We start from the raw sequence: 24102 nt of genomic DNA, 5'->3' as shown, positions 1-24102 counted from the left end.
TTGTCCATACCCCAAAAAGTCTTTCACAGCTATTTTTGGCTTTTGTTTTTTTTACAACAAGAATCCAATCAAGGCATTGCATTTGGTGTAATGCCTTTTTACTCTCTTTCATCTGGAACAATCTTCCTTTCTTCCCTGCCATGCCACCCACCTGCCCCTGCCCATGATATTGACTTTTTGAAGAGACCAGCACAGTTTGTCTTGTGAATGCCCATATTTTGGATTTGTCTGAGTATTTCCTCATGATGTCCTTTACCTTGTTTCTTGATCTTCCTGTGTTTCTTGTAGTCTGGAAATTAGGCCTAGAAACTCGATTAGATGCAGGGTAACAATTTTGCCAAGAACATGTCATAGGTGATGCTGTAAATTTCCTAACACATCACATTAGGAATTCAAAATATAGGTTGTGCCATTCCTAGTAATATTAAGTTTGATCACCCAGTTTAGGTGATATTTGCCAAAACTGAAATTTAAAAATCCTTGGATAGTTTATCAGCTTCTTATAAGGTCAAACATACATCATCATACATCAGCAATTCTACACCTAGATATCTTCCCAAGAACAGTGAAAACTTCTGTTTGCGTGAAAACTTGTACATGAGTTTATATCAGTTTATAACTGGAAACAACCCAAATGCCGTTAAATCGGTGAACAGATAAACAGACTGGGGTACAGTCTTAGGGTGGAATCCTACTTAGCAATAAAAAGGCATAAAATACTGATACACTGAACTGCATAGATGAATCTTGAAAGCATTATGCTAAGTATAAGAACCTAGATTCAAAAGGGTACATCATGTATAATTCCATTTATATAACATTTTGGAAATAGCAAAAACCATAGAAACAGAAAACTCTAACCCTACACCAAAATACCATTTTTTAAATCTCATACTGGAAGACAGAAGTTGCCAGTGACCAACATATTCTTACACTGCCCCCCTCACTCCCGGCAAGGTTCCTGAGGTCCACAAGCAAAATCTGGCAGGCCACAGGCTGATCGTCAGGGATTAGAAAGGACCATCTTATACCACTTTCTGAAAGGTATCAAGGAATTGGAAAGTTTAAATATTACTCAAACGAATTCTATGTAAAGGTAGAATGAAAACAAATGGAAGTGGAGGAATATTTCATCTTTCTCAGAGTGAAACTTTATGAATGAATGGTGCAGATTCTGATTGCCTAATTAACACCCATTCCCTTCTTCTTTCTTCCTAAAAGCACCAGACTTGAGGGAGGTATCCACTTCCTCCACAAAGCCATATGCTTTACTAAACCAGTAATGTTTATGTCACATCCCTTGGCAAGGATGGCTTTAGAAACAGAATTGTGACTCAATGCAGACCACTGAATTTTGAAGGAGAGTCTCTCAAGGGACTTCTAAAAACATTTGCTTGTTTCCTTTCTCAGTTTTAAAAAAAATGACTCAGCAGAAGATATAAATTGGCTCTTCTTCCTCTAGATGTTATGGTATCTGAATGTGATGCTTGGAACTCCTGCAGCTATCTTACTACCAGCTTAGGACAAAGCTTAAACAGATGAGGGAAAGTCAAGAGAGAAGCAGAGCTGGGGCACTGAGGTCATGGACATAGACCTAACTTTTCTTACTATTTAAGCCAGCTGAGTTGGGGTTTCCTACTATAATTCATAATAACCTAAACAACTTAATGCCCGTCCCACAATGTAACATATCTTTTTTTGGTGGCAGTAATACTGGGTCCACTTGAAAGATGCTGAAAAAAAAAAAACCCATAGATACTTTTATTCTTTGGCTTGTTTTTTTTTTTTTTTATGCCTACAGCACCTGATCTTCCTGGGTGGTCTTCCATCCAAGTACTAACCAGGCCCAACCCTGTTTAGCTTCTGAGATCAGATGGGATCAGGCGTGTTCAGGGTAGCACGGCCATAGACTTTTTTTTTAATAGTTGCTGAGCACACTACTCTTCAACCTTTTTTGTCAGCTCATTTTTGTTTGAGTTAAATTCCAGTCTCACCCCTTACATTACAAAAATTTCTAATTTTAACGTAGTCAAATTTATTACTTTTGCTGTTATGGCATGTGATTTTATGTCTTCTTTAAGAAATCTTCCCCTTTTTTGTCAGGACTTTCATGATCCACAACTTGAGGACTTTTTAGTAACCCGTGTTCTATGTGAATGGTGCCCCCTGGAGTACAAAGTGAATGTTATCCCCCTTCTTAATTTACACAAAGCAGTTCTACTTGAAGTTATTGGAATAAGTCCCATATTCTCTTCTGAAAGTCGTAAAGTTTTGCTATTCTTATTTAAACCTTTGATAAATCTACAATTTATTTTTATATCTGATATAGGGTTTGAATCTACTTTTATTTGGTTCCAAGATCATAGATCAGTTAGTCCATCTTTACCTCCAATGATTTGTAATGTCACTTCTGTCACAGTGTCCATATATTTTGTGTCTGTTTCTCTGGACTCTATTCTGTATTCGATTTGCCTCTACCCCACAAATACCACACAGTCTTAGTTATTATACCATTATAATAATACTTGATATCTAGTAGGGCAAAACTTCCACTCATTCTACTTCAAAAGTATCTTAACTTAAATGTAACATCAGAAATTATAAAACTCCCAGAAGAAAACATAGGTAGTAACTCTGACATTGTTCTTAGTAACATTTTTTTCTGATATGTCACCTTGGGCAAGGGAAACAAAAGAAAAAGTAAACAATGGGACTACATGAAATAAAAAGATTTTGCACAGCAAAGGAAGCAATCAACAAAATGGAAAGACAGCCTACTACTGAATGGGAGAAGATATTAGCCAATGCTATATCCAATAAGGGGTTAATATCCAAATTTATAAAGAACTCACACAACTTAACACTAAAAAAACTAACAATTCAATTAAAAAATGGGCAGGGACCTGAATAGACATTTCTCCAAAGAGGACATATGGATGGCCGATAGCCATGAAAAAATGCTCAATGTCATTAATCATCAGAAAAATGCAAACTAAAACCACAAGATATCACCTCATACCTATCAGAATAGCCATCATCAACAAATCAATAAACAAGTGTTGGTGAGGCTGTGGAAAAAAGGAAACCCTCATGCACTGTTGGTGGGATTGCAAATTGGTACAGCCACTATCAAAAATAATATGGAGGTTCCTCAAAAAGTTAAAAATAGAACTACCTTATGTCCCAGCACCCCCAATTCTGGGTATTTATCTGAAGAAATCCAGAACACCAATTTGAAAAGATATATACACCCCTATGTTCACTGCAGCATTATTTACAATAGCCAAGATATGGAAGCAACCTAAGTGCCCATCAAGAGATAACTGGATTAAAAAGAGGTGGTACATATACAATGGAATATTACTAGGCCATAAAAAAATAAAATCTTACCACTTAAGACAACATGGATGGACCTGGAAGGTATTATGCTGAGTGAAATAAGTCAAACAGAGAACAAATACTATATGGTCTCATTTATATGTGGAATCTAAAGAACAAAATAAACAAACTAAACAGAAATAGACTCATAGATACAGGGAACAAGCTGATAGTTGCTGGATAGGAGAGGAGTTGGTGGCGGGGTGAGAAAGGTGAAGATTAGAAGTACAATTTGGTAGTTATGAAATAGTCATGGGACGTAAAGCATAGAGAATACAGCCAGGTGGGTACTTGACTCGTCAGGGGGATCACTTTGTAAATTACATAAATGTCTAACCACTATGTTGTACACCCGAAACTAATATAAAATAGTATTGAATGTCAACTGTAATTGAAAAATTTTTCCAGGCGGGGAGAAAGGTGAAGAGAAATAAGAGGTTCAAATTTCCAGGTATAAAACAAATAAGTCATGAGGATGTAATGTACAGCATAGAGAATATAGTCAATAACATTGTGATAGTGTTGTATAGTGTCAGATGGTTGCTGTACTTATCATGGTGATCACTTCTTTAGGTATATAAATGTTGAATAACTATGGCTTAACCCTGAAACTAATATAATGTTGTGTTAGCTATATTTTAATAAAAATCTTTTTAAATATTTGATGTAAAAAAAGTGTGTTGACTATCTTGATCTTTTGTTCCTGAATTTAAAAATCACCTTATTAAAATCTTGAGAATCTCTGTAGGATTTTGATTGGAATTACATTGAATTTATTGATTAGTATATAGAAATATTTGGCATCTATAATTGTCTTCCTATACATTAATATATTCTTCATTTAATGCCTATCATTAAAATTTCATCATTTTCTTCATAAGACCTAATACATTTTGTTAAATCTATGCTTAGGCACTTTACACTTTTAGTTGCTATTGTGAATGGGATATTTTTAAAATTACATTTTCAAACTAATTGTTGCTCATGTTTAGAAATAGTTTTTAAATATGTGTATTAGTTTTATATTCAGAAACGTACCTGAACTTTTATTGGTTCAAAAATTTGTCGGTTTTTAGATTTTCTGTGTAAATAATCATAGTCTATAATATTATTGTTCTTTTAAAAAATATTATTTTTTAACTTATTGCTATTGCTAAGGCTAGCATCTCTAGGATATTTTTTAACAGAAATAGTCATAATAGTCATAGAGTACATACTTATTCTTTTTTTTTTTTTAACTTTTATTAGCATTTATTTAATGCTAAATTTACTCCTGGGCCATAAGTTTTGTTTCTTCAGTTTCCTCTGGGGTATCTTTTTCTTCTGTGCAACCTTCTCTTTTGATTTAAGAACTTTATGCTCTTTTTTCAGTGAAGTTCATCTCAATGTGGCAGGGAGAGCTCAGCCAGGGGTTAATCCGCTCATGGGCTCTGTAAGTTCTGAGCCACATCCTGGGAGCTTTGTTCACCTGGATGTGCTCAGTGACCAGAGGATCTACATCTAGACCCTTAAGTTCAGCATTACTCTCTGCAATATTCCATGTGCAGCAAAAATTCAGCACTCTTTTTAGGCCACGGAGCCTGTGTCCAGCCCCATTTTTTGGCCTGGGCACACCTACCAACTCCGCCATTGTAACGATGGAATGGCACACATTGCTTCTGTAAAGTGACATCTTTCAGATACTTGGTGGCTTTTTGGATATGCATACCCTTGATGCCTGGGCAGTTTCACAAGTGTTCTTAAAGTGAACACGAAGATTTGAACCTTTGGATTTGCATGATATTATGGGGTTTTTGGGGGGTCATAGCGAACCATTCTCAGAGGTCACCTTAGGCCACTTATGGGAAGATACTTATTCTTGACTTTAAATGTTTTATTATTAAGTGTAATGCTTTTTAGTCTATTTTTGGTGAATACACTTTATTAGATTAAGGAAGTTCCTTTTTCCTACCAGGATTGTTAAAGGTTTTTGTTGCAGTTTTGTGAATGGAATGATTTTTATCACTGATTTTTCTGTATCTAATCAAATGGATCAAGTGGTTTCTCATTTGTTCTACTATCATGAATTACATTGAAGGACCTCTATACTATAAAATTATACTTGCATTCCTGAGATAAATCAATTTAAAAATGAATGTATACATATATGTATGTATGTATGTATGTCTGTGTGTGTAACTGGATTTCTAAATTTTGGTTTCGTTTAATATTTTTGTTTCAGTACGCTTAAGTGAGGCTGAGCTTTCATTTACTTTTTTTGTTTGGTTTTGATATTAAGGTTATGCTAGCCTCATAGAAGGAGCTATGTGTCCCCTTTGTTTCTTTCTCAGGAATAATTTGAATAAATTTGGGATCATCTGTTTCTTAATTTTTTTGGTAGCAATCACCTGTAAAATTATCTGGGTCTGGTTGTTTTATGTGATGACGTCAATTTTATTAATCATCATAAGTCTATTCATAATTGAGTCAGTTTTGGTAAATTACATTTTTTTTCAGGAAACTGATATTTATCTATTTCCTAATTCATTGGCATAAAATTGTTCAAAATATTCTTATTTGTAAAATCACTGCTATATCTATGTCCCTTTTTCATTCTTATCTTTTTTATTCTTAATCTAATTAGCCAAAGGATTTAAATTTTGTTATTTCAGAGAATCAGCTTTTGGTTTTATGAATCCTTTCATTTGTATTTTGTTTTATTGATTTCTGCATTTTCCCCTTCAAATTTCCCTAGGTTCACTCTGTTGTTCCTTTATTAGCTTCTTGATTAGATGTTGAGCTACTCATTTTCTAGTCTTTTCTGATATAACTATTTAAGTTTACATTTTTTTCCTTATGTTAAAACTGCATTCCACAAATTTTGATATGTATTTCCATGACCATTCAGTTTTAAATATTTTCCATGTGTACCTATCAACTTCCCCTTGCTCCTGTAGAACCATTCACTTCCTCTTTTCTCTACCCTGTTCTCTGTCCCACAGGCTGACTGTGCCCTCTGTCTTCTAGTTGGGTTCTGCCAGTAAGGATTTCCGGCAGGAAATGGAAGAGGAGAGAGAGCTCAGGATATTATTTCTTTGGTCTCTTCTCTGTGAGATTGCCTCAGGCTGATTGTATTCCTTGACATAAGCCTCTGCTTCTTAAAAGATAGCATGACCTGCTCTTCTGATTCTTTCTCCCTTGGGATTCCAGTAACTCCTCTCTTTGTCTCTTCGGACTTAGAAGTTGTAACTGTTTTGTTGCTAGTCCCAGATCCTTCACTCTCTTGATTCCCATATATTCCACGCTCACCTTTAAAACTAGTTCCTTTATAAATCATTTGAGTGATCATCTGTTACCTGTTGGGACCTTGAACAATACACCATTTTTGTCTTTGGTTCATTCATTATTTAGAAGTTTGTTTTCAGTTTTCCAAGTCGTATATGAGTTTTTTAAAAGTTATCCTTTTAAAACTAATTTTTAACTTAACTGATCTTTAAGAACATGTTCTATTTTATAATAATGCTTTGACATTTGTTGAGACTTGCTTTATGGTCAATTTTTATTTTGTTCCACATATGCTTGAATAGAATGAGTCTTTTCTACAGCTTTACTACTTTTGTCTAAGGGCACTGTGTAATTGTACGTTTGACAAATTTCTTCTTTAAATATCAATTTTTCTTTATATACACTTGTGACCATGTTATTTGGTACATACAGATTTAGAATTATTTTATCTCCTTAGCGATGTTATTTTTGTCATTATATAGTGACCCTCTTTATCACTAATAATACATTTTGCTTTAAAGTCTATTTTGTCTGAAATTAATATAGCTATTCCATTTCCTTAATACTACCTCTGTATATCTTTTTTACTTTTTAACTTTTCTTTATCCTTATGTTTAGTTATATCTTGTGTCAATAGCCTATAGTTGGATTTTGAAAACTACATATGTAATCTATTTGTTCTTTTAAACAAAAGAAATGTTGCCATTTTAATTTACAATCAAAGTATAGTACATTTGTCTAGAATTCAAGGGATTTGGATTCCAGGCTCTACTCGACTACTGTGTAACCTAGAACTCTCTCAAACTCTCTGAATCTCAAGAGTCATGATAAAATACGTGTTGAATCAGATTATGTTGAATATCCCTTTTAGCTCATTTACTCTGTCATTCCATTAAATTGCAAAAACATGTTACGCATTGTTTTGAGATAAAGTGTCTTAAAACCAGAGCTAAAATTAAAAACAAAATTCTAGAGTAATTTGGTGAAATAATCCAAATAGTAACTGAGATTTAGCTTTGGGATATGTGTTGTCATCTAAAACTTCAATTTTCCATTATTCAATGTATAATATTTTTTGCAGTTTCTTTTCTGATAATAATTGCTTTTTTAAAAAACCATTTCGTCTATGGTCATGCTATTCTGACCAAGCCCGATCCGAAGCTAAGCAGGGTCAGGCCTGATTAGTACTTGGATGGGAGACCACCTAGGAAGACTAGGTGCTGTAGGCGTAAAAAAAATAAATAAATAAAAAAATAAAAAATAAAAAAAATAAGGGATTGTAAATTGACAAGGTCCTTGCAATCTGTGAGGTTGACCAAGGGTTGCCTCCCCTAAAAAATAAAAATAAATAAAAAATAAATAAAAAACCATTTCCATGATCTGGAATGTATTTAAATATATTTTCTTGTGATTCTAAAGCTCTTCTATAATTTTTAATAATCCAAAAAAGGTTTCAAAGTTTTATTATTAATTTCTTGCCTCATTTTCTTTTAACTAATTTAATTTTTAGAAAATTTTTCTAGAGTTACAGATGCCACATCTTTACTTTTACAGTTCCACAATCTTTACCATTTTTTCACAAGAGTAATCTAAAAATCATATCACTATATTTAAATTGGAAATAAACCTACAGATCTCATTGATAGCCTCTCCATTTAATGGAGGTGCAGTAATAACTGTTATCTAGTTTTTGTAGTCAATGGTATTATACCCCCTTTCGTTTTGAGGACACCTTTACAGCGCCCTTTTGATACATTTCTTTACTGTATATACATATACCCATTTTCCTTTTACATAAATGACACCTCGTTTCACAGGCGAGGAAACCAAGTGAAATCTTGAAGGGAGACAAAGGTTGACAAATTTACTGACGTAAATAGTTTATTAAAACCTACCATGTGTCAGACTCTGCACCCAGTGCTTTACTGGCACCAAGGGTTCTGGTATTTTACTTCTGTTGGATGGGTCGCCGCACTAGGTTAGCTAAGCAATTAGTTTAGTCGTTTCAGGGCAATGATGTAGGTTCTGTATTTCGATGGAAGCTGCAGGAAACCTAGAGGAGGACTATGGACCTGCAAAAACAGAAAAAAATAAATTGTCATCGGCAGTTGAGTCTGTCAATAAAGCTTGTGAAGCTAAAACGCGAAGAGCTTACTACCTGCCGAATCCGAAGGTTCCCTCGGAAACCAGAAATCGATATCGCGTCTATGAGACTGGCCTTGGAGAAAGCAGAGGAAGTCACCACCAGAGCTTGCAAAGAAGGATGCGGCGGCAGGGAGCAACGGAACAGCCAACCCGGAGCGCAGACCGCTCTCCGACCTGCCTGGAAGTGCGCCTGCGCCGACTGCCGCGGGGAGGGGGGAGGGGGCGGGGCGTGAGAGGCGGGGCTTGTGGCAGTCAATGAGCCTGCGCAAACCGCGCGGCGAGGTGGGGGAGGGCGGTCCGTGTGTGTCTGTGTTGTTGTTCGGCGGCGGCGGCGGCGGCGGTAAGATGGCTGCCCACGGGGGCTCCGCGGCGTCGTCGGCGCTGAAGGGGTTAATTCAGCAGTTCACCGCCATCACCGGTAAGAGACGCGGTTACCGGAAGGTAGAGAGTGGGGTCTGGAGCGAGCGACCGGTCCGCCCCGGGCATCCCCATACCTTCTTGCATTCCTCCCTAGGGCTTTACCCACAGCTCCCGTCCTCCCTCCTGAGGAAGAGGCGACGACGGCGTCGGGTCTCCGGGTTCAGGCGGGAGACTGCCACCCCCGCCCCCGCCCGCGCGGACCTCAAACCCTAGTTCTTGGTCATCTCGTAGTGGGGAAGGAGACCCTTCCACCCCGTCAGCCTAGACCCGAGGAATGGACCGAGCCCATTCGCCCCCGCCGGCCCAGGGACCTGGGGGCGGGAGAGGTGGGGGGCCGCACCCGGGCCACCGCCCTCCTCCTCCTCCATCGTCATCTCTTCTCTTTGCAGCCCTGAGGTGCAGTGCATCCCCTCACCTCCTTTTTCCTTTCTTCTTCGGCCAGGTCATTCTACCCCCGTCCCTGGCCTGCCCTTCCCCTTTCTGGGCCCCTCGGAGCCATTGCCGTGGCCCTGGCGTGTTCGGGCCCTCCCGCCTTAACGGCGAGGCTTTTTTTTTACGGATCCCGCGGGATAGGCCGCCAGAAAGGGGGGGCTGCTGAGGAGTACCTTCAAAACTGAGGTTTTAAGAGAAGAATGAGGGGGAACTTTCCTCCCCCCAAACACCTTAATAGGGAAGGCCTGGAGGAATCCTGGGTGGCGTTTTCCACCTCCCCATAATAAAATCATAAAGACTGAGCCATGGCGCTGGGGTCTCTTGCTGATAAAATAGGGGTGGCGGCAGAAACTTCTTTGAGGAAAAAATCAGTTTCTCGATGTCAGAGTCTCCCAAACCCTTGGTTTTTCTTTTCCTTTGGTTCCCTGCGAAGGGCACACGCAGAACCTCTAACCGCCTGGAGGAAAGGCCCTAAGCCATTCTGTGAATTCTCTATGACTTGTTTCTCTCTGATGGTGCTGAACTTTTTTTGCATGAGTTATTAGAGGGCGGAGCAAATGATGAAGTTCTTCTCTGTGGAGTGATTTGAGAGAAGAGTACTCCATGTGCCTGAGTGTAATTCTGCCGTTCTAGTTTGTCATTTTGGAAGGAGGTCAAAATGTTAGTTCCTTCCCTTAGCAGATCTATACTTTATCTGTGAATTTGTTAGATGCAGAAAACGTTTCCACTGTGCGTAGAGTTTGACGTGCAAGACCTGGTTAAGTAAAATTTTATATTGTTTTAGCTACTGCAGGTTATGGACAGGTTGCCGTTTCATAATTAAAGCTAATTTTATTTTTTACTCTTTAGTAATAACTAGATGTTTGATGAATTATTTAGCTTGTGGATATGAAACATATCAAAGTTGGTAAAGTAAAATTTGTAATCAAATTGAGATGAGGAGTGGAATGATAACTTTTTAAAATATTTTTAAACTTTTGTGATTGGACTATTAAACATGTAATGCATTTCCCAAAGGCCAAGCAATCACTGTTATTGAGAAAATTAGAAAATTATTGTATATATAAGTTAATATTGCATTATGTTTATATAAGAAAATCTTTGTAATGAATCATATATTGATCTTTTGTTCAAGTTTTTTAGACGTGGTTATTAATCTTTTGTTCAAGTTTTTTAGACGTGGTTTAAGATGCTACCTATTTAATTTGTTTTTAATGCTGTCACTCCTTCAGGAACTGAGATTGTTTTAACTTCATATTATTTCTTCTGATGCTACATTTTCATTAGATGTAGACAGAATCTAAAGTGTGGTAAGACGAAGTGATTCACTTAATTCCTTTAATTCTGTTTCTGTCTGCTAGTCTACATGGTTTGTTTCCTTGTCACAGGCCTATCTATTTCCTATTCAACTTGGAGACCCTCAGTAGAACATGGTATTCGGAAGTCTAGAAAAACGGAAAATGCCTTAGTTTGTTCCTAATGTATTATGAATTTCTATTAATAATTTTGGGATTTTTTTTTAAGATCGTGATTAACTATTAGAAACATGATTGACTCCATTAGTCTTTTTCACATATCTTTAAAAGAAATTTGGGAGTTCTGTCTGCATGTATTTTAAATTGTATTGATGATAAAATGGTATTTGATATTTATTAATTGCTGGATGAATCAAAGTGACCTTAACGCTCTGATTTCAGACATGTTTTACTTATCGAGAAACTCAACATTTTGGTAAAAGCAATGCGTTTTCAAAAATATGAGTCCTGCCTTTTCTGTGGCATTTAGAAATCAAACAAAATTTAAAGAGTTTTAAGACTTTTTCTCATCAAATAGAACAAATTTCTCCATATATGTGAGTGTGAAGTAATGAGATTTTAAAAAAATTATTAAAAATATCACATGAAATTTAAAAAAAAAGAACTAATCCACTTTCACAACAGCAATATTTATTTTACATTTTATCGTCCAATTCTTGTTTAGATACTTTTATTTTTCTTATTTTTTTCTTCTTTTTACGTCGTGGATCATAGTATACATAATTTAGAATTCTGAAATTTTTGGTTAACATATAGACATTTTTTCCATGATGAAACTCTTTGATAAGCAGTAGCCAAAGGAAATGATGCTCTTTGAAGTAATCACGTTGAGAAGCTGTACACCTTTACCATTGATGCCATTAGAATCATTTGAAGTTACATAGGAAGCCAGTCTTGTTATAGTTTACTGCATTTTACGGTATTACTGTTTGATTCATCATACATGACTTCGAATGACTGCTGACTGCTTTCAAAAGTCGTATCAGTTCCCAAAATATGAGGCAAGAATGTGCTGCTGGATATAAAGGTAATTCCAAAAGTACAGTTTTTAAAAATGTTTTGAACCATGGCATTACCAATCAACACCAGCTTAGGCTGACATCCTACCACACATATACAATATACACAGATGTAATCAGTATAATTCTTGAGATAAGGGATACATAAATGTTATAGAATAGGTAAAAATAAACATGATCAAAAGGTAAGGACAAAATGTGAGGGAATAGAAGAAAGTGGAGACTGAGAAGAGTACAAGCATTTGATAGTATAGAATTCTTTGTGCATAGTAGGTGTCTAAATGAAATTATAGAACCTCAATTGTAGAAGAGACCTTAGTTTAATATTTCTCTAAAGTTGTAGAATGAATGCATATTTGTTTTAGAAATTTAGAAACTGGTGTGTGTAATATTTGGCTTTGTGGCCAATTTCCATTCATAGTCTTTAGTACATTTCTCTTAGGTTGGTAATAAAATGTTTTTAAGTTCTCTGTCAGGAAAGGTGGTTGCAAGTGTTCTAGATATCGAAATTCTCTTGGAATTTAAAGAACTATTTTAAAGAGTGATAATGACATTCGAATAGAAATTTAGGGAGGTAATAATTTTGAGTCGTGAATGGAATCTTATTCATAAATTCAGTATTTATTGATAGATTTCTATTTGCTGGCCATTGTTCACATCCTAGGGATACTGCCATGAGGAGGACATGATGGATGTGCTCAAAAAAGCTTAAAGATTAACAGGAATACAGATGCATACTTAGGTATTATAATACAGTAGGAGAATGGTAAGGAGCTATTATGGAACACAGAAGAGGGAGGTCAAGAAAAGCTTCCTAGAAGAAATAATTTTTTAGCTAAAACTTAAAGGATTGATGTTTCTAGCAGGTGGCCTGGAGGCAAAGCCCTGGAGGAGATAGGAACAGACATACATATAGAGACAAGAAAGCAGAGACAATAGGTTTAGGGAATTGATGATAATTCTAAACGAATAGAGCATAGCTAGTGGGAGATGCAATAAATGGACCTGAAGAGATTAAGTGGATGCCAGATTAGGAAGGGCCTTGTAACCCATGTTAAGAAATCTTGTCTTTACTCTGAGTATAGTGGCAATCAGTGAAGTTTTAATTAGAGTGACATAATCAGATTTGGATATTTTAGAAAGACCTACTTGGCCATAGTGAAGAGATAGGCATAGAGATCAGTAGAAGACTGTTGCTTTAGTCCAAGGAAGACACTAGTGTTTTGAAATGTTAATGGCAGAAAAGTAGCCTCAGAGATATGGGAAGAAGTCAGAGGCGTCAAAATGAAGCTTAGGATTCTGTTTTGTATATCTAGGTACACATGCTGATGTTTGTGAAGGTATGGTATAGAAGTTATTTGGGGAAATGGTTAAGTTTTAGGTTAGTTGCTGCCTGTGGGACTTCCAGTTTGAGCTGTTCAGTAAGTAAATGAATATTTGGGTCTGGAAGAAGGAATGACATCTGAGGAGTAATATTGATGGCAGTTGAAACTATAAAAATGGGTCTTGCAGGGGAGAGTGTAGTGTGAGAAAATATTAGGTTCCAGGACACAAAGCTGAAGGAACACTAACATCTGACAGACTGCAAAGGGAAGCCAAAGATGTAGAAGGAAAATCAGGAGTGTGTGATAGAACTTCCAACATTGGGAGTACAGTAATACTTCAAATATATAGGCACTTTAGGAAACCAGAAATCATTGAATATTCATAGATACTTCTTAAAAAATTAATTTATTTTTATGGTAACATTGGTTAACAAAAATCCAGTAAGTTTCAGCTGTACATTTTAACAGTAAGGCATATATATATTTATACTATGTGTTTACCTTAGATACTTTTTTTTAGTTAGAGCTAGAAGATACCTTAGTAGCCATCTTGACCCATTTCTGAGTTAATCATATGAGAAATTAAAGGCCCAGAGAAGTGAAGTGACTTAGGTCAGTGCTTCTCAAACTTATTTATAGGAAAAGACCTTTAAAAAAAAAAAAAAATTTCCAGTCTTCATGGACCAGTAGTTTCATTAAAAACAATAAAAATTAATTGCTTAAAAATGAAATATAAGGACAAATGAGAATGTAAGCCCAAATCTTTAAAAATCAAGTTATAATTTACATACAATAAAATCTACCCCTTTAGTGTAGAGTTCTGATAAACGCGTACAGTCATGTAACCACAATCAAGACACACAACGGTTCTATCATTCTCCAAAAATTCTTCTTACCCCTTTATAGTCAGCCCTTCCCCCCATCTTTAGCCTAACTTTTTTGTCTGTTGTTTTTCTTTTCCAGAATATAAGTGGAATCACAGTGTGTAGTCTTTTGAGTCTGGCTTCTTTCACTTAAGATACTGCATTTGAAATTCATTCATGTTGTGCTATGAGTGTTTCCTTTTTTATTGGTGAATAGTATACCGTTGTGTGGATATCCTATGATTTATTTATCTATCCATTAAATAAATGGCTAATTATGTTTTTTCCAGTTTGGAGAATTATAAATAAAGCTGCTAAAAATATATTAGTGTACAAGTGTGTGAATTATAAGTTTTATTTCCCTTTGGATATATATATATAGGAGTGGGATTATAAGATTTGTGATACATGTATAACTAAGAAATTGTCAAACTGTTTTCCAAACTCAGTATTACCGTTTTGCATTTCCGTCAGCAATGTATGAGAATTCCATTTGCCCATTTGGTATTTTTAATTTTTTGTAGCCATTTTAACAGGTGTGTAATGATATGGCATTGTGGTTTTAATTTGCATTTCCCTAGTGACCAATGATATTGGTCGTTTTTTCATATGATAATTTATCGTCAATAAACCTTTGAAGCCGCAACTTTTAATTAGATTCAACAGACATAAAATTACTCTTATTGAATTGCTGTAAAAGTGTCTAAATGCTTACACTGGAATTTCTAGTTTTATCTTGTCACTGTCTAGTAATAGATAGCTGGTTTTCACTGGTGTAGGTAATGGTGAAACAGGGACTAGAACTCTGGTATCTTTACTCCCAGGCCCATACATTTTTCTTCCATGTTACTACCCTCACTATAGGTTCCTTTTGTTGATCTGACAAAAATTTAGCTTTGTTTAACCAATTTTGTTCCCCTAACTTAATCATTTCATTCCTCCTGTACTTAATAAATTTATTCTGTATATAGAGGGGTTTTTTTTTTAATGTTTTCTATTTTTATTTTTTACACCTACAGCACCCGGTCTTCCTAGGTGGTCTCCCATCCAAGTACTAACCAGGCCCGACCCCTGCTTAGCTTCTGAGATCAGATGGGATCGGGCGTATTCAGGATGGCATGGCCATGGGCATGTTTTCTATTTCTGAATGTTTAAAAACTCCAGAATGGGAGACTGATTAAGATGCTAAACTTTCATTTTATTTCTTAGAACTAATACGCACTTCCTTTCCAGTCTAGCTTACTATGTTATCATTTCTGTAGGAAATGTAGAACCAAAAAATAACCTCTTTATGTCCCTATCATATCTGTGCTCTATCGCTCTGAGGCAGAGGGTCTGTAGACGGCCTGCCTTCCTTCCTTCCTTCCTTCCTTCCTTCCTTCCTTCCTTCCTTCCTTCCTTCCTTCTTTTTTTTCCTTCCCTCCTTCCCTCTCTGCCCCTTCCCTCTCCCTTTCTCTCCCTCCCTCTTTCTACCTTCCTCCTTCCATTTCTTTCTCTTTCTAACTCTGTGACTCCTATACATTTGTTCCTTGATGCTGGTGAAGAGACTGTCCTTTGGCACTGAAAGTAGTATAGAGACTAGGCATAAGAGACTACAAAGTCTTGATTCTTCCTTCCAGATATGGTGGAGACATGGACTGAATTACAGGTTTGGGGCTATTTCCTCTCTCATTAATGGAGAGAGTGTGGACTAAGAGGCAGCAGCAAGGAAATGGCCACTGATAAACTGTGTGCCAGAAGCTGGGTTAAATAATGCTATTTAGTGCCATTAGCAAGCTTAAAATAGATGGCAGGAAGAAAAGATAAGGGATAAATAAAAAGGGTACATATGATGAGAAACAATAAAGTGGGACTCCTGCCATAGATTATGGTTTGAATGTTTATGTCTCCCCTCACCCCAAATTCATATGTTGAAATCCTAATCCCCAACATGATGTTATCAGGACATGGGGCCTTTGGAAAGTGATTAGGTCATAAGGGTTGAGCCCTCATGAACGGGATTAGTGCCCTTAAAAAAGAGACCCCAGAGAGTTCTCTTGCACCTTTTGCCACGTAAAGGCAGTGAGAAGATAGCTGCCTGTGAAGCAGGAAGTAGGTTTTTACCACACACCTAATCTGCTGGAGCCTTTATCTTGGACTTCCCAGCCTCTAGAACTGTGAAAAATAAGTGTTTGTTGTTTAAACCACCCAGTGTATGGTATTTTTATTACAACAGTCTGAACAGATTAAGAACACTGGGTTAGATTAAGCTATCCTGCTGCTACCTAACATATAGAGACCTCAAAATAAGCCGATTTAAAGAAGTTTACAGACAGTTTAAATCTGCAAACTTGTTTTATTGCCATCCCTTTTAAAAAGATATGTTCTTTATTCTGAATGTAATGAGATAGAAGTTCAAAGTTCTTCAGCCATCCCATCAGAAATTGTCATTATCTTTTAGTATAAAGGTGAGACTTGTAACTATCACTGTTCCTTCCCCCTATATCATTTAGTCCTCCTTACTTTTCCTCTGTCTTCTCAGTTAACCTTCACTTCTTCATATTCCTCCGTTTAGCTCTGCGGGAGTGTTATTGGCATTTCTGCTAGAATACTTTTTTGTTGTGTAAGACCGTTCTATCCATTGCAGAAGATTTAGCACTTGTATTAGTTTCCTTTGACTGCTGTAACAGATAAACACAAACTGCATGACTTAACGCACATTTATTCTCTTAGAGTTCTGGAGGCCAGAAGTCTGTAATGAAGATGTAAACAGTCTTTGGAGTAGTGAGGGAATTTTTCAACCTACTACGGCACCCCTAACTTCTCTGCACTAAATGCTGGTGGTGCTCCCCACCCCCAAGTCATGAAACACCAAAAAAAGGTCGCGCGTTATTAAATGTCTCTACTACTTCCCGACCTTAAGAACCACTAGAATGTTTAATTATCTTTCAGTTATCTTCTGTTTCTAAAATGATACAATTAGGGATACACTAAGAATGACTGATTATACAAGCACAGATGGTTCAGATAATTTGGCTTTATTTAAGAAAGTAAATGGTATACTTTGCTTCTTGGGCCCCTCTCTAACACTATCTTCTTCAGTCTTGCCAGGATTTAGCGTATGCTTCCTTTAAAAAAAAAAAAATCTTCAGAGGCAGAGCGCCCCCCTCTTTTTTTTTTTTTTTTTTTTAAGATATTGCAGGTCACTGTGACAAGCTCCAGTGATGGAAGTTAATCCTGTGAAATTGTTAACAGAGGTATGATAGTGCCATTTCCGGGGTACACTGCCTGCAGCTTAGTTTCTAGCATTAAATGGTTAAGTGAGGGTTATAGATAGGCTGGCAATAATGGGCTTCTAGTGTTGTTGATACCATTTGCCCCCAAAATATCACAGTTATTTGTTGTAGCTTTATTTTTGTGTCTTAAAGTCATTCCCTGTATAATCCCTTTTAATAAATTTTAATTTAATCTATAGTTCAATAGATCTATGGACCTTGAAAATTTGAGAATACTTATACTTTAAGTTTTCTACTGCCTCTGTGTATCAGCTCTTTATGCCTCTCCTCAGCATGATTGCTATAGATTTTGGAGCAGGTCCCTTTCATGTATTTTATTTTTTATCCATAACATTGACTTTTTTCTAGAGTAATATTTTTTTTTTTGCTTTCTTCATTGTATTGCTTTTTTTCTTTTTTATAAGAAAAAATAAGTGTTTAACATGAGTGAAACACATGTTCATAGCATCACATGAATGAGGGAAAGAAAACTGAGATGTCTTACTCTGCCTGTTTACTATCAGACAAGATAAGGATGTCCATAAGCTGTATAAAAATACTTCCAGGATTTTTCATTTATAATTGATGTATAGCTTGAATACCATATAACTTGGAACAGTCTTTTTTATTAATAGCCAACTATTTGCCAGTAAGGAGTTGTGCCATGTTATTTAATGTGAATTTTCTTAACCCACACAAGCACTTCATGAGGTTGGTAATATCCCCATTTTATAACTGAGGAAACTAAGGGCTAGATAAATTAACTGGCTCAAAGTCACACAACTGGTGAATGATAGGACTAGGATTCAAACTCAGGTTTACCTAAGTACTATCCAGACTCTTAATGTTTATGCTATACTCCCTAGCCTGAGAACAGAAGGGAATATGAAGAATGTTTTATCTTCATTACTAGGTGTAGGACTAGCCAGGAAAATTTTTTTTTCAAGTCTTAACTATCAATCATCCATCAATCCATCTATCTATCTATCTATCTATCTATCTGTCTATCAATCATCTACCTATTTGTCATCTATATCTATCATGTCTGTCTATGATCTATCATCTATATCTATCTGTCATCTGTCTATCATCATCATCATCATTTCATCATCATCATTTATCTTTCTGTAAGAGGAAAATTTTTGATACCTCATTTCAGGTGTTTGCTGTCTCCATTTCCAGGGTACCCAGTGTCTTTTTGGTGCTCTAAGTCACCTGCCACCCCACCCCACCAATGTGGCATTTCGTATAGGTCTTTACTTTTCTCCCAAGAGACACTTGGGATGTTAAACTACTTACATCCCTTTTTTCCTGAAGCAACTCCCATAATCTCTTTTATCTTCTCAGTTTGTTACTGTGTTTTAAGGGGAAGCAATATGATTGAATTAATTCACAATATGAAATAATTGATACATTCTTAACTCTTCACTAAATTTGTAGTTTTAAAAAGGATGTTTGTTTATTCCAATTAGTTTCTTAAGTGGTAGCATTTTAGGCAGCATAATAAAGTGAAAAAAAATTAGACAGTTAGGAAAAGACTTTTGGGACAGACCGTATTGCTGATAGGCTAGCTTGCCTGGGGATTGGCTTAACAAGTTCCTGATTTGAATAGCATCTTTTATTTTACTTCAGAACCCGCAAATTCTTTAAATAGTTCCCATGTCAGTGGTATTGGAGTTCTGATTATTGGAGGGTATTGCAAAGGATGAGAACAACTATTTGTATGCAGTGGTCATTTTTAAGTCGAATATCCTTATGAACAAATAAATTTATAAGGAGTGAAAGCAGCCCGTATTGGTTGCTGTTATGGAAGTTTCACTTGCCATCAGCATGTTCTTTGTGCTTTTTGTGGTGCTTTAGTGCAACGTGAGCACTTAGAGGGACCAAAGCCAAAATGGTATGAACTCAGCCAGTTCATTCACTGAAAAGAAAAAGATCAGTAGATGCCTTGAGAAGCTAGTTTTAGGGTTTATCATGAGACAAATGTAACAGTTCATGCGTCTTTCTGTTAGAACAAGCTGCCAGAGTAGTCTGCCTATAGGGACCTTTTAACTCTCCGAAGCTACTGTGTAGATAAGTAAATTAAAATGGTGGAGGAGTACAACAGACACTGAACTTTTAGACTAGCGTTTAAGAAGTATAATTGTATAACACAGTATAACTAGACATAGGGTAAAAATATTAGGAAAGCACTGAAACAAAGCCTCAGGTTTTATGAGAAATAATACGGAAGCACATGAGCCTTGACATTATTCATCAAATTTATGCTGTTTTTGCCTCAAAAGTTTGTATTCAATATCTAACATAAAGTTGGTTATTGGGATATATGAACAATTCTTTGCCTTTGTTGTCCTTAAAAATAAAGGTTATTTTACAAGCAAAAAAAAAAAACGGTTTATTTGAGGACAGCAAAGAATTGCAATTTGGGACAAGCAGTCTATAGCAAAAGCCATAGGCAGATCCAGCAAACAAAGGAGAGGAAAGTTATTTCATGGAGAAAAAGAGGAAGTTGAGGGGCGATTGCTTTGAACAAAAGTCCGTCAGAGAAAAGCAATAATTCATTTGGGTTGTTGACAGTTCAAGGAGACGAGGTTTCTTATTAGCAGAGTTGCTGTGGTAATTAATTTTTTGTAAGAGATGCAGTGTCAGAGTACATCTTTTCCTGTTGGGGCCTATATTCCATTCTTTCCTGTTGAAGATTTCTTTTGTTGGGATTTGTAATTGACAGTTTTTCCTGTAATTGACAGAGTGGTACTACTGAGAGCTCCCCCTTCTGGCCTCCTGATTCCATATCAGTGAGGTTTCCCTTTAATAATGTTTTACACCCTCAAAAAGTTGCATTTGTTTTTGAGATCTTATTTTCTTAATGTGCGTTTTCTAATATTGAGAATATAAATTTGTACCTGCTAGAACATGAGAATTTTTGGGTCAGCTTGACTGAGAACTTAAAACTGGGCCAGTTCAGTTGAGTTTTTAAAGTTTGCAAGGTAAAAGTAGCAGAGACAACGATAGAGATTGAGACCAACCACCATGATAAAGAATATATCTGTTCCTATATCTACTTCAGGGTAAGGAGAGAGAGGGAAGGTCCAAAACTTAACAGAAAGATGGGTATTTGGTGCGTTGTCGAGAAAAAGGAGGGGATTGATTTAACTAAGATCACTCTCCATACCATGCAAGAGCATAACATTATAAAGTACCACCAGCTGATCTGCCTAGATTATGTAGACCTTTGTGGCTGGAGGAAATTGGACAGAGGTGAGATGAGAGCAGAGGGATATAAAATGGGAGCAGTAAATAACTAAATATTGTATACATCTCAAGAGAAATAGAAACTTTTCCAGTCAGCAGTGCAACTGTTGAAAAGTAGAGACAATCAAATTTCCATTATTTTCCAGTGTAGAAGATATATCAAAGGGAACGTGACCAAGAGTGGAGAGATGTGATAGTTCATGTAAGAGATATTGAAAGCTTGGATCAAGACTATGGCAATGGACATAGAGAGGACGGGATGGATAGGATTAATTAGATGGAAACTGTAGGATTTGTTGGCTGACTGATGAGATGTTTGCAGTTGAAGGAGAGAGAAGAGTTGAAGATAGTTTCTCAAATTTAATATCTGAAGCCTTTTTAAAGGAAAAAACATTTCTAGTCCAATGTAACTTAAATTACCATATTTACCCAGGTAGAAGGCAAACCCCAAATAAAAAGTAAGTCTGTATTTGTACAATTTCCTAAAAAGAGTTTTGGCAGACATAAATATGTAAATTTCTAGAGATTTAAATGAAATGATCAGATGCCTTATTTTTTAAATTTAATATTAAATCATAATATTGTATATTAATGCTTTTTTCCACTTATATGAAAATAATTTTTTTAACTTTTTTCACTAACATCATAGGTATATGTCTTTGTCAGCTGTCTGACAAAGCTATAGCTATTCTTTCATCTGACAGTTTTTTGGAACATGTGCTTTTCACTTTACATTGTTTGAGATAGAGCACTTTTAAAATTTATAGGTAATGTTCTCACTGGAAATTTTATCTTAAGTCCATTTATCCTAAGTACCCATTTGCTGTTTGTGATTTATACAGTGTTACCATATCGCTTTATAAATGAAACTTAAAACATAAATATATACCCACAGTATAAAATTCAAAGGATGTAGAAGAGTCGTTTTGGCTGAAGCGTGGCTCTTCGTTCCCTGATGTAATAACTGGTGAGCTGAACTCCTATAACATAGGTCTAAGTCACTTTTTTAGACATTGATCATATTCAAGCAGACATGCTAGATGTTGAGGATACCAAGACTTATCCCTGCGTTCAAGAAGTTTCTCTTTTGGAGAAGTCAGAAGGTAAACCATTTACTGCTTAGTAGTATATCCATGTATATTATAGAGCATGTCAGAGGGTTGGGAGTGAAGAGGTAGTGTAGAGAATGCTGAGCACACAAATTGACAGAGTAACACTTAGGGTGATTCTTGAGCATGCATGAACTAGATTAAGAGGAGGAGGAGAAAGATGAGGAAGGATAAGGATATTCCAAACATGTAATTGAATATGACTTTACTGAATTGTGTAGGACAGGGAAGAGGAGAGGCAAAGCCAGAGAAATAAGCTGGACCTGATCACAAAGGACTTTCCAGGTCATAAGGACTTTGTAGGTGTCAGAGAGTAAGTAAGGAATTTTAAATTGGAGTGTCATATAATCAGACTCATATTATGGAACATGATCTCAGCAGCCAGAAGCTAGAATGATGATCAGTTAAGAGCCTATTGTAGTAATCCAAGTAAGAAGTATTAAGGGCTTTAAAGCCTTAGAGGTAGTAGTAGAGAAGAGAAAACACATCAGAGATATTAAGAGTAGGCTCAGTACTTCCATCTCTGGCAGTAGGACTAAACTAGAGAGATATGGATTACCCTCTCACATTTACATGTGGTCTTGTAAAACTTAAAGTCAAGCGTGTATTTGAAGTGGTCCCTGTTTGGTGGTGCCCACAGATGCCTTACAAAATTTATCAAATCATATCCTCTTAGGAGGAAACCTTCAACCCAGGCTTCAAAAATCTACAGATTAAAATTCCAAGGCACATGAGATCTCAGCCAAATATTACAAAATCACAAAAACCATGGTGCAATAAACAAGAGGCAGCAGAAACAAGACAGTGACCTCTGGAGACTGCAGAAAATTTATATTTTGTTTTAGTCACTCCCATAAGTTTAAATAATATTGAAATGAGTATGAAGTAAGGGTCTCTGAAACATGACCATGCAGATTAGGAAAAACAAAAACAAAAAAAGAACTTTTAAGTTATAAAAAACAAGCTGAAATTAAAAGCTCAGTGAGCAGATTAAAAAACAGTATGAAGAGTTGTAGCATACATCTATTTAAGCATATTTTGATATGTCTAACTGGAGTTCCAGAAGGAAGTAGGTATGACAGAAGGAGTAAGGTAATTGTTAAATAGAATGCCTGATAATTTTTCAGAATCGATAAAAGATAACAGTTCTCACATCTGGTGGAAGTCCAGTGAATCCCAACGAGGACAAATAAAATCAGGCCTGACAAATTAGAGTAAAACTGCAGAAGACCAAAGACAGAGAAGATCTTAAAAGCATTTGGAAAGAAACAACTGATTTCTCAGGAACAGGAGGCCAGAGGACATTGGAAGTCTATCTTCAGTGTACTGAGAGAAAATAGCTCTCAGCCTTAAAATAGAGTACATATCCAGTAAAACTGTCTTTCAGGAAAGACAGCAAAATAAAGACAATTTCAGACCACCCCCCAACACATAACACACACAACTAACAGACATCATTAAAGTGTATTGTAAGAGACCTCATTCAGGTACAAGTCACTCCAAATGGAAAGCCTGAGATGCTTTTTAATGGCCAGGAAATAGTCCATCAAATGGATTCTATAATTCAGACTCTGCTATTAGACATTGTTTCCAATTTTTCATATTAACTAAAGCTGTACTGGACACGTATATGGACATGTTTGTACATGTATTATTTTATAAGTTTTCTTTGACTAGAAGCCCATATTACTGGGTCAAGAAAGGAACGAGTATTATGTTTCTTGATATGTGTTGTAAAATTATTTTCCTAAAGGGCTTTACCAGTTTACATTGCATCTAACGGACAATGCTGATTTTACAAATAGTAAGTGTGTAATAGGGCCAGTTTTAAATGATGAAGATTGACTTTTTTTTTTTTTAACCAGATTTTGACTTAGTTATATCTTTGACAAAATGTTCTATCTCACTTCTCTCCCAACTATTAGGAAAATTGCCTTATTTTTAATAGAAATAGATATACTAACTATAAAGTGCATTCTTTCTAACAAAGTATTTCCAACTTTCTAGAGTGTAGTCTTTCATTTTTTATTTCAGTTTATTAACAAATACATAGTTGGTCCATTTAAAGAAATAGAAATAAATGCTTTATTTAGTTTTTGTTTTATTATGAATGCTGCTAATTCCTTCACTAGCTCTGTATATTTCACACTAAGCAGCCAACTGTAGAAGTAAAGAAACAGGTTTTTAAAAAAGTCATTCATTTATAAGGGAAAAAAATACTGTTAATTTGCTTGAGAATTCTGTGTTCTAATAACTGAATATAAGAAGATGTCTTTTTTAACTTTTTTTTCTGTCTTTTTGCTATTTCAGGTGCAAGTGAAAGTG

At 36.0% G+C, this 24102-nt stretch overlaps 1 protein-coding gene, 1 long non-coding RNA gene, 1 other non-coding gene and 1 pseudogene across 4 annotated transcripts in view; 1 reads left to right on the top strand and 3 right to left on the bottom strand.

Annotated features, from left to right (window-relative positions):
* Positions 1-1792: 1792 nt before the first annotated feature.
* LOC112473951 lies at positions 1793-1911 on the bottom strand. The gene has a single exon (XR_003044231.1). It is a non-coding gene; the product is annotated as a 5S ribosomal RNA (ribosomal RNA).
* A 6586-nt stretch (positions 1912-8497) lies between these two features.
* Positions 8498-8994, bottom strand: LOC112473506. The gene is made up of 2 exons (XR_003044029.1): positions 8801-8994; positions 8498-8714 (listed from the first exon to the last, which is right to left on the bottom strand). It is a non-coding gene; the product is annotated as an uncharacterized LOC112473506 (long non-coding RNA).
* A 62-nt stretch (positions 8995-9056) lies between these two features.
* UBXN7 (UBX domain protein 7) overlaps positions 9057-24102 on the top strand; it is a 39742-nt gene continuing 24696 nt past the window's right edge. Inside the window, exons 1-2 of one of the 2 annotated variants that reach the window (XM_015600341.2) lie at positions 9057-9205; positions 24088-24102. The exon at positions 24088-24102 is cut by the window's right edge and continues 147 nt beyond it. Coding sequence is in view for 1 of the 2 variants with exons in the window: in XM_006906149.3 (XP_006906211.1) it covers positions 9133-9228; positions 24101-24102 (98 nt within the window). In the remaining variant the exon portion in view is untranslated. Of the gene's footprint in view, positions 9229-24087 lie in introns of both variants that reach the window. The other variant, XM_006906149.3, reaches the window with a different exon arrangement.
* On the bottom strand, positions 15173-15292 carry LOC112473703 (annotated as a pseudogene).

This window comes from Pteropus alecto, unplaced genomic scaffold (genome assembly GCF_000325575.1).
Source record: "Pteropus alecto unplaced genomic scaffold, ASM32557v1 scaffold311, whole genome shotgun sequence".
In the NCBI taxonomy this organism is placed as follows: domain Eukaryota; kingdom Metazoa; phylum Chordata; class Mammalia; order Chiroptera; family Pteropodidae; genus Pteropus; species Pteropus alecto.
The sequence above is the reverse complement of the archived record's forward strand: the minus strand, read 5'-3'. Positions and strand labels throughout refer to the sequence as shown.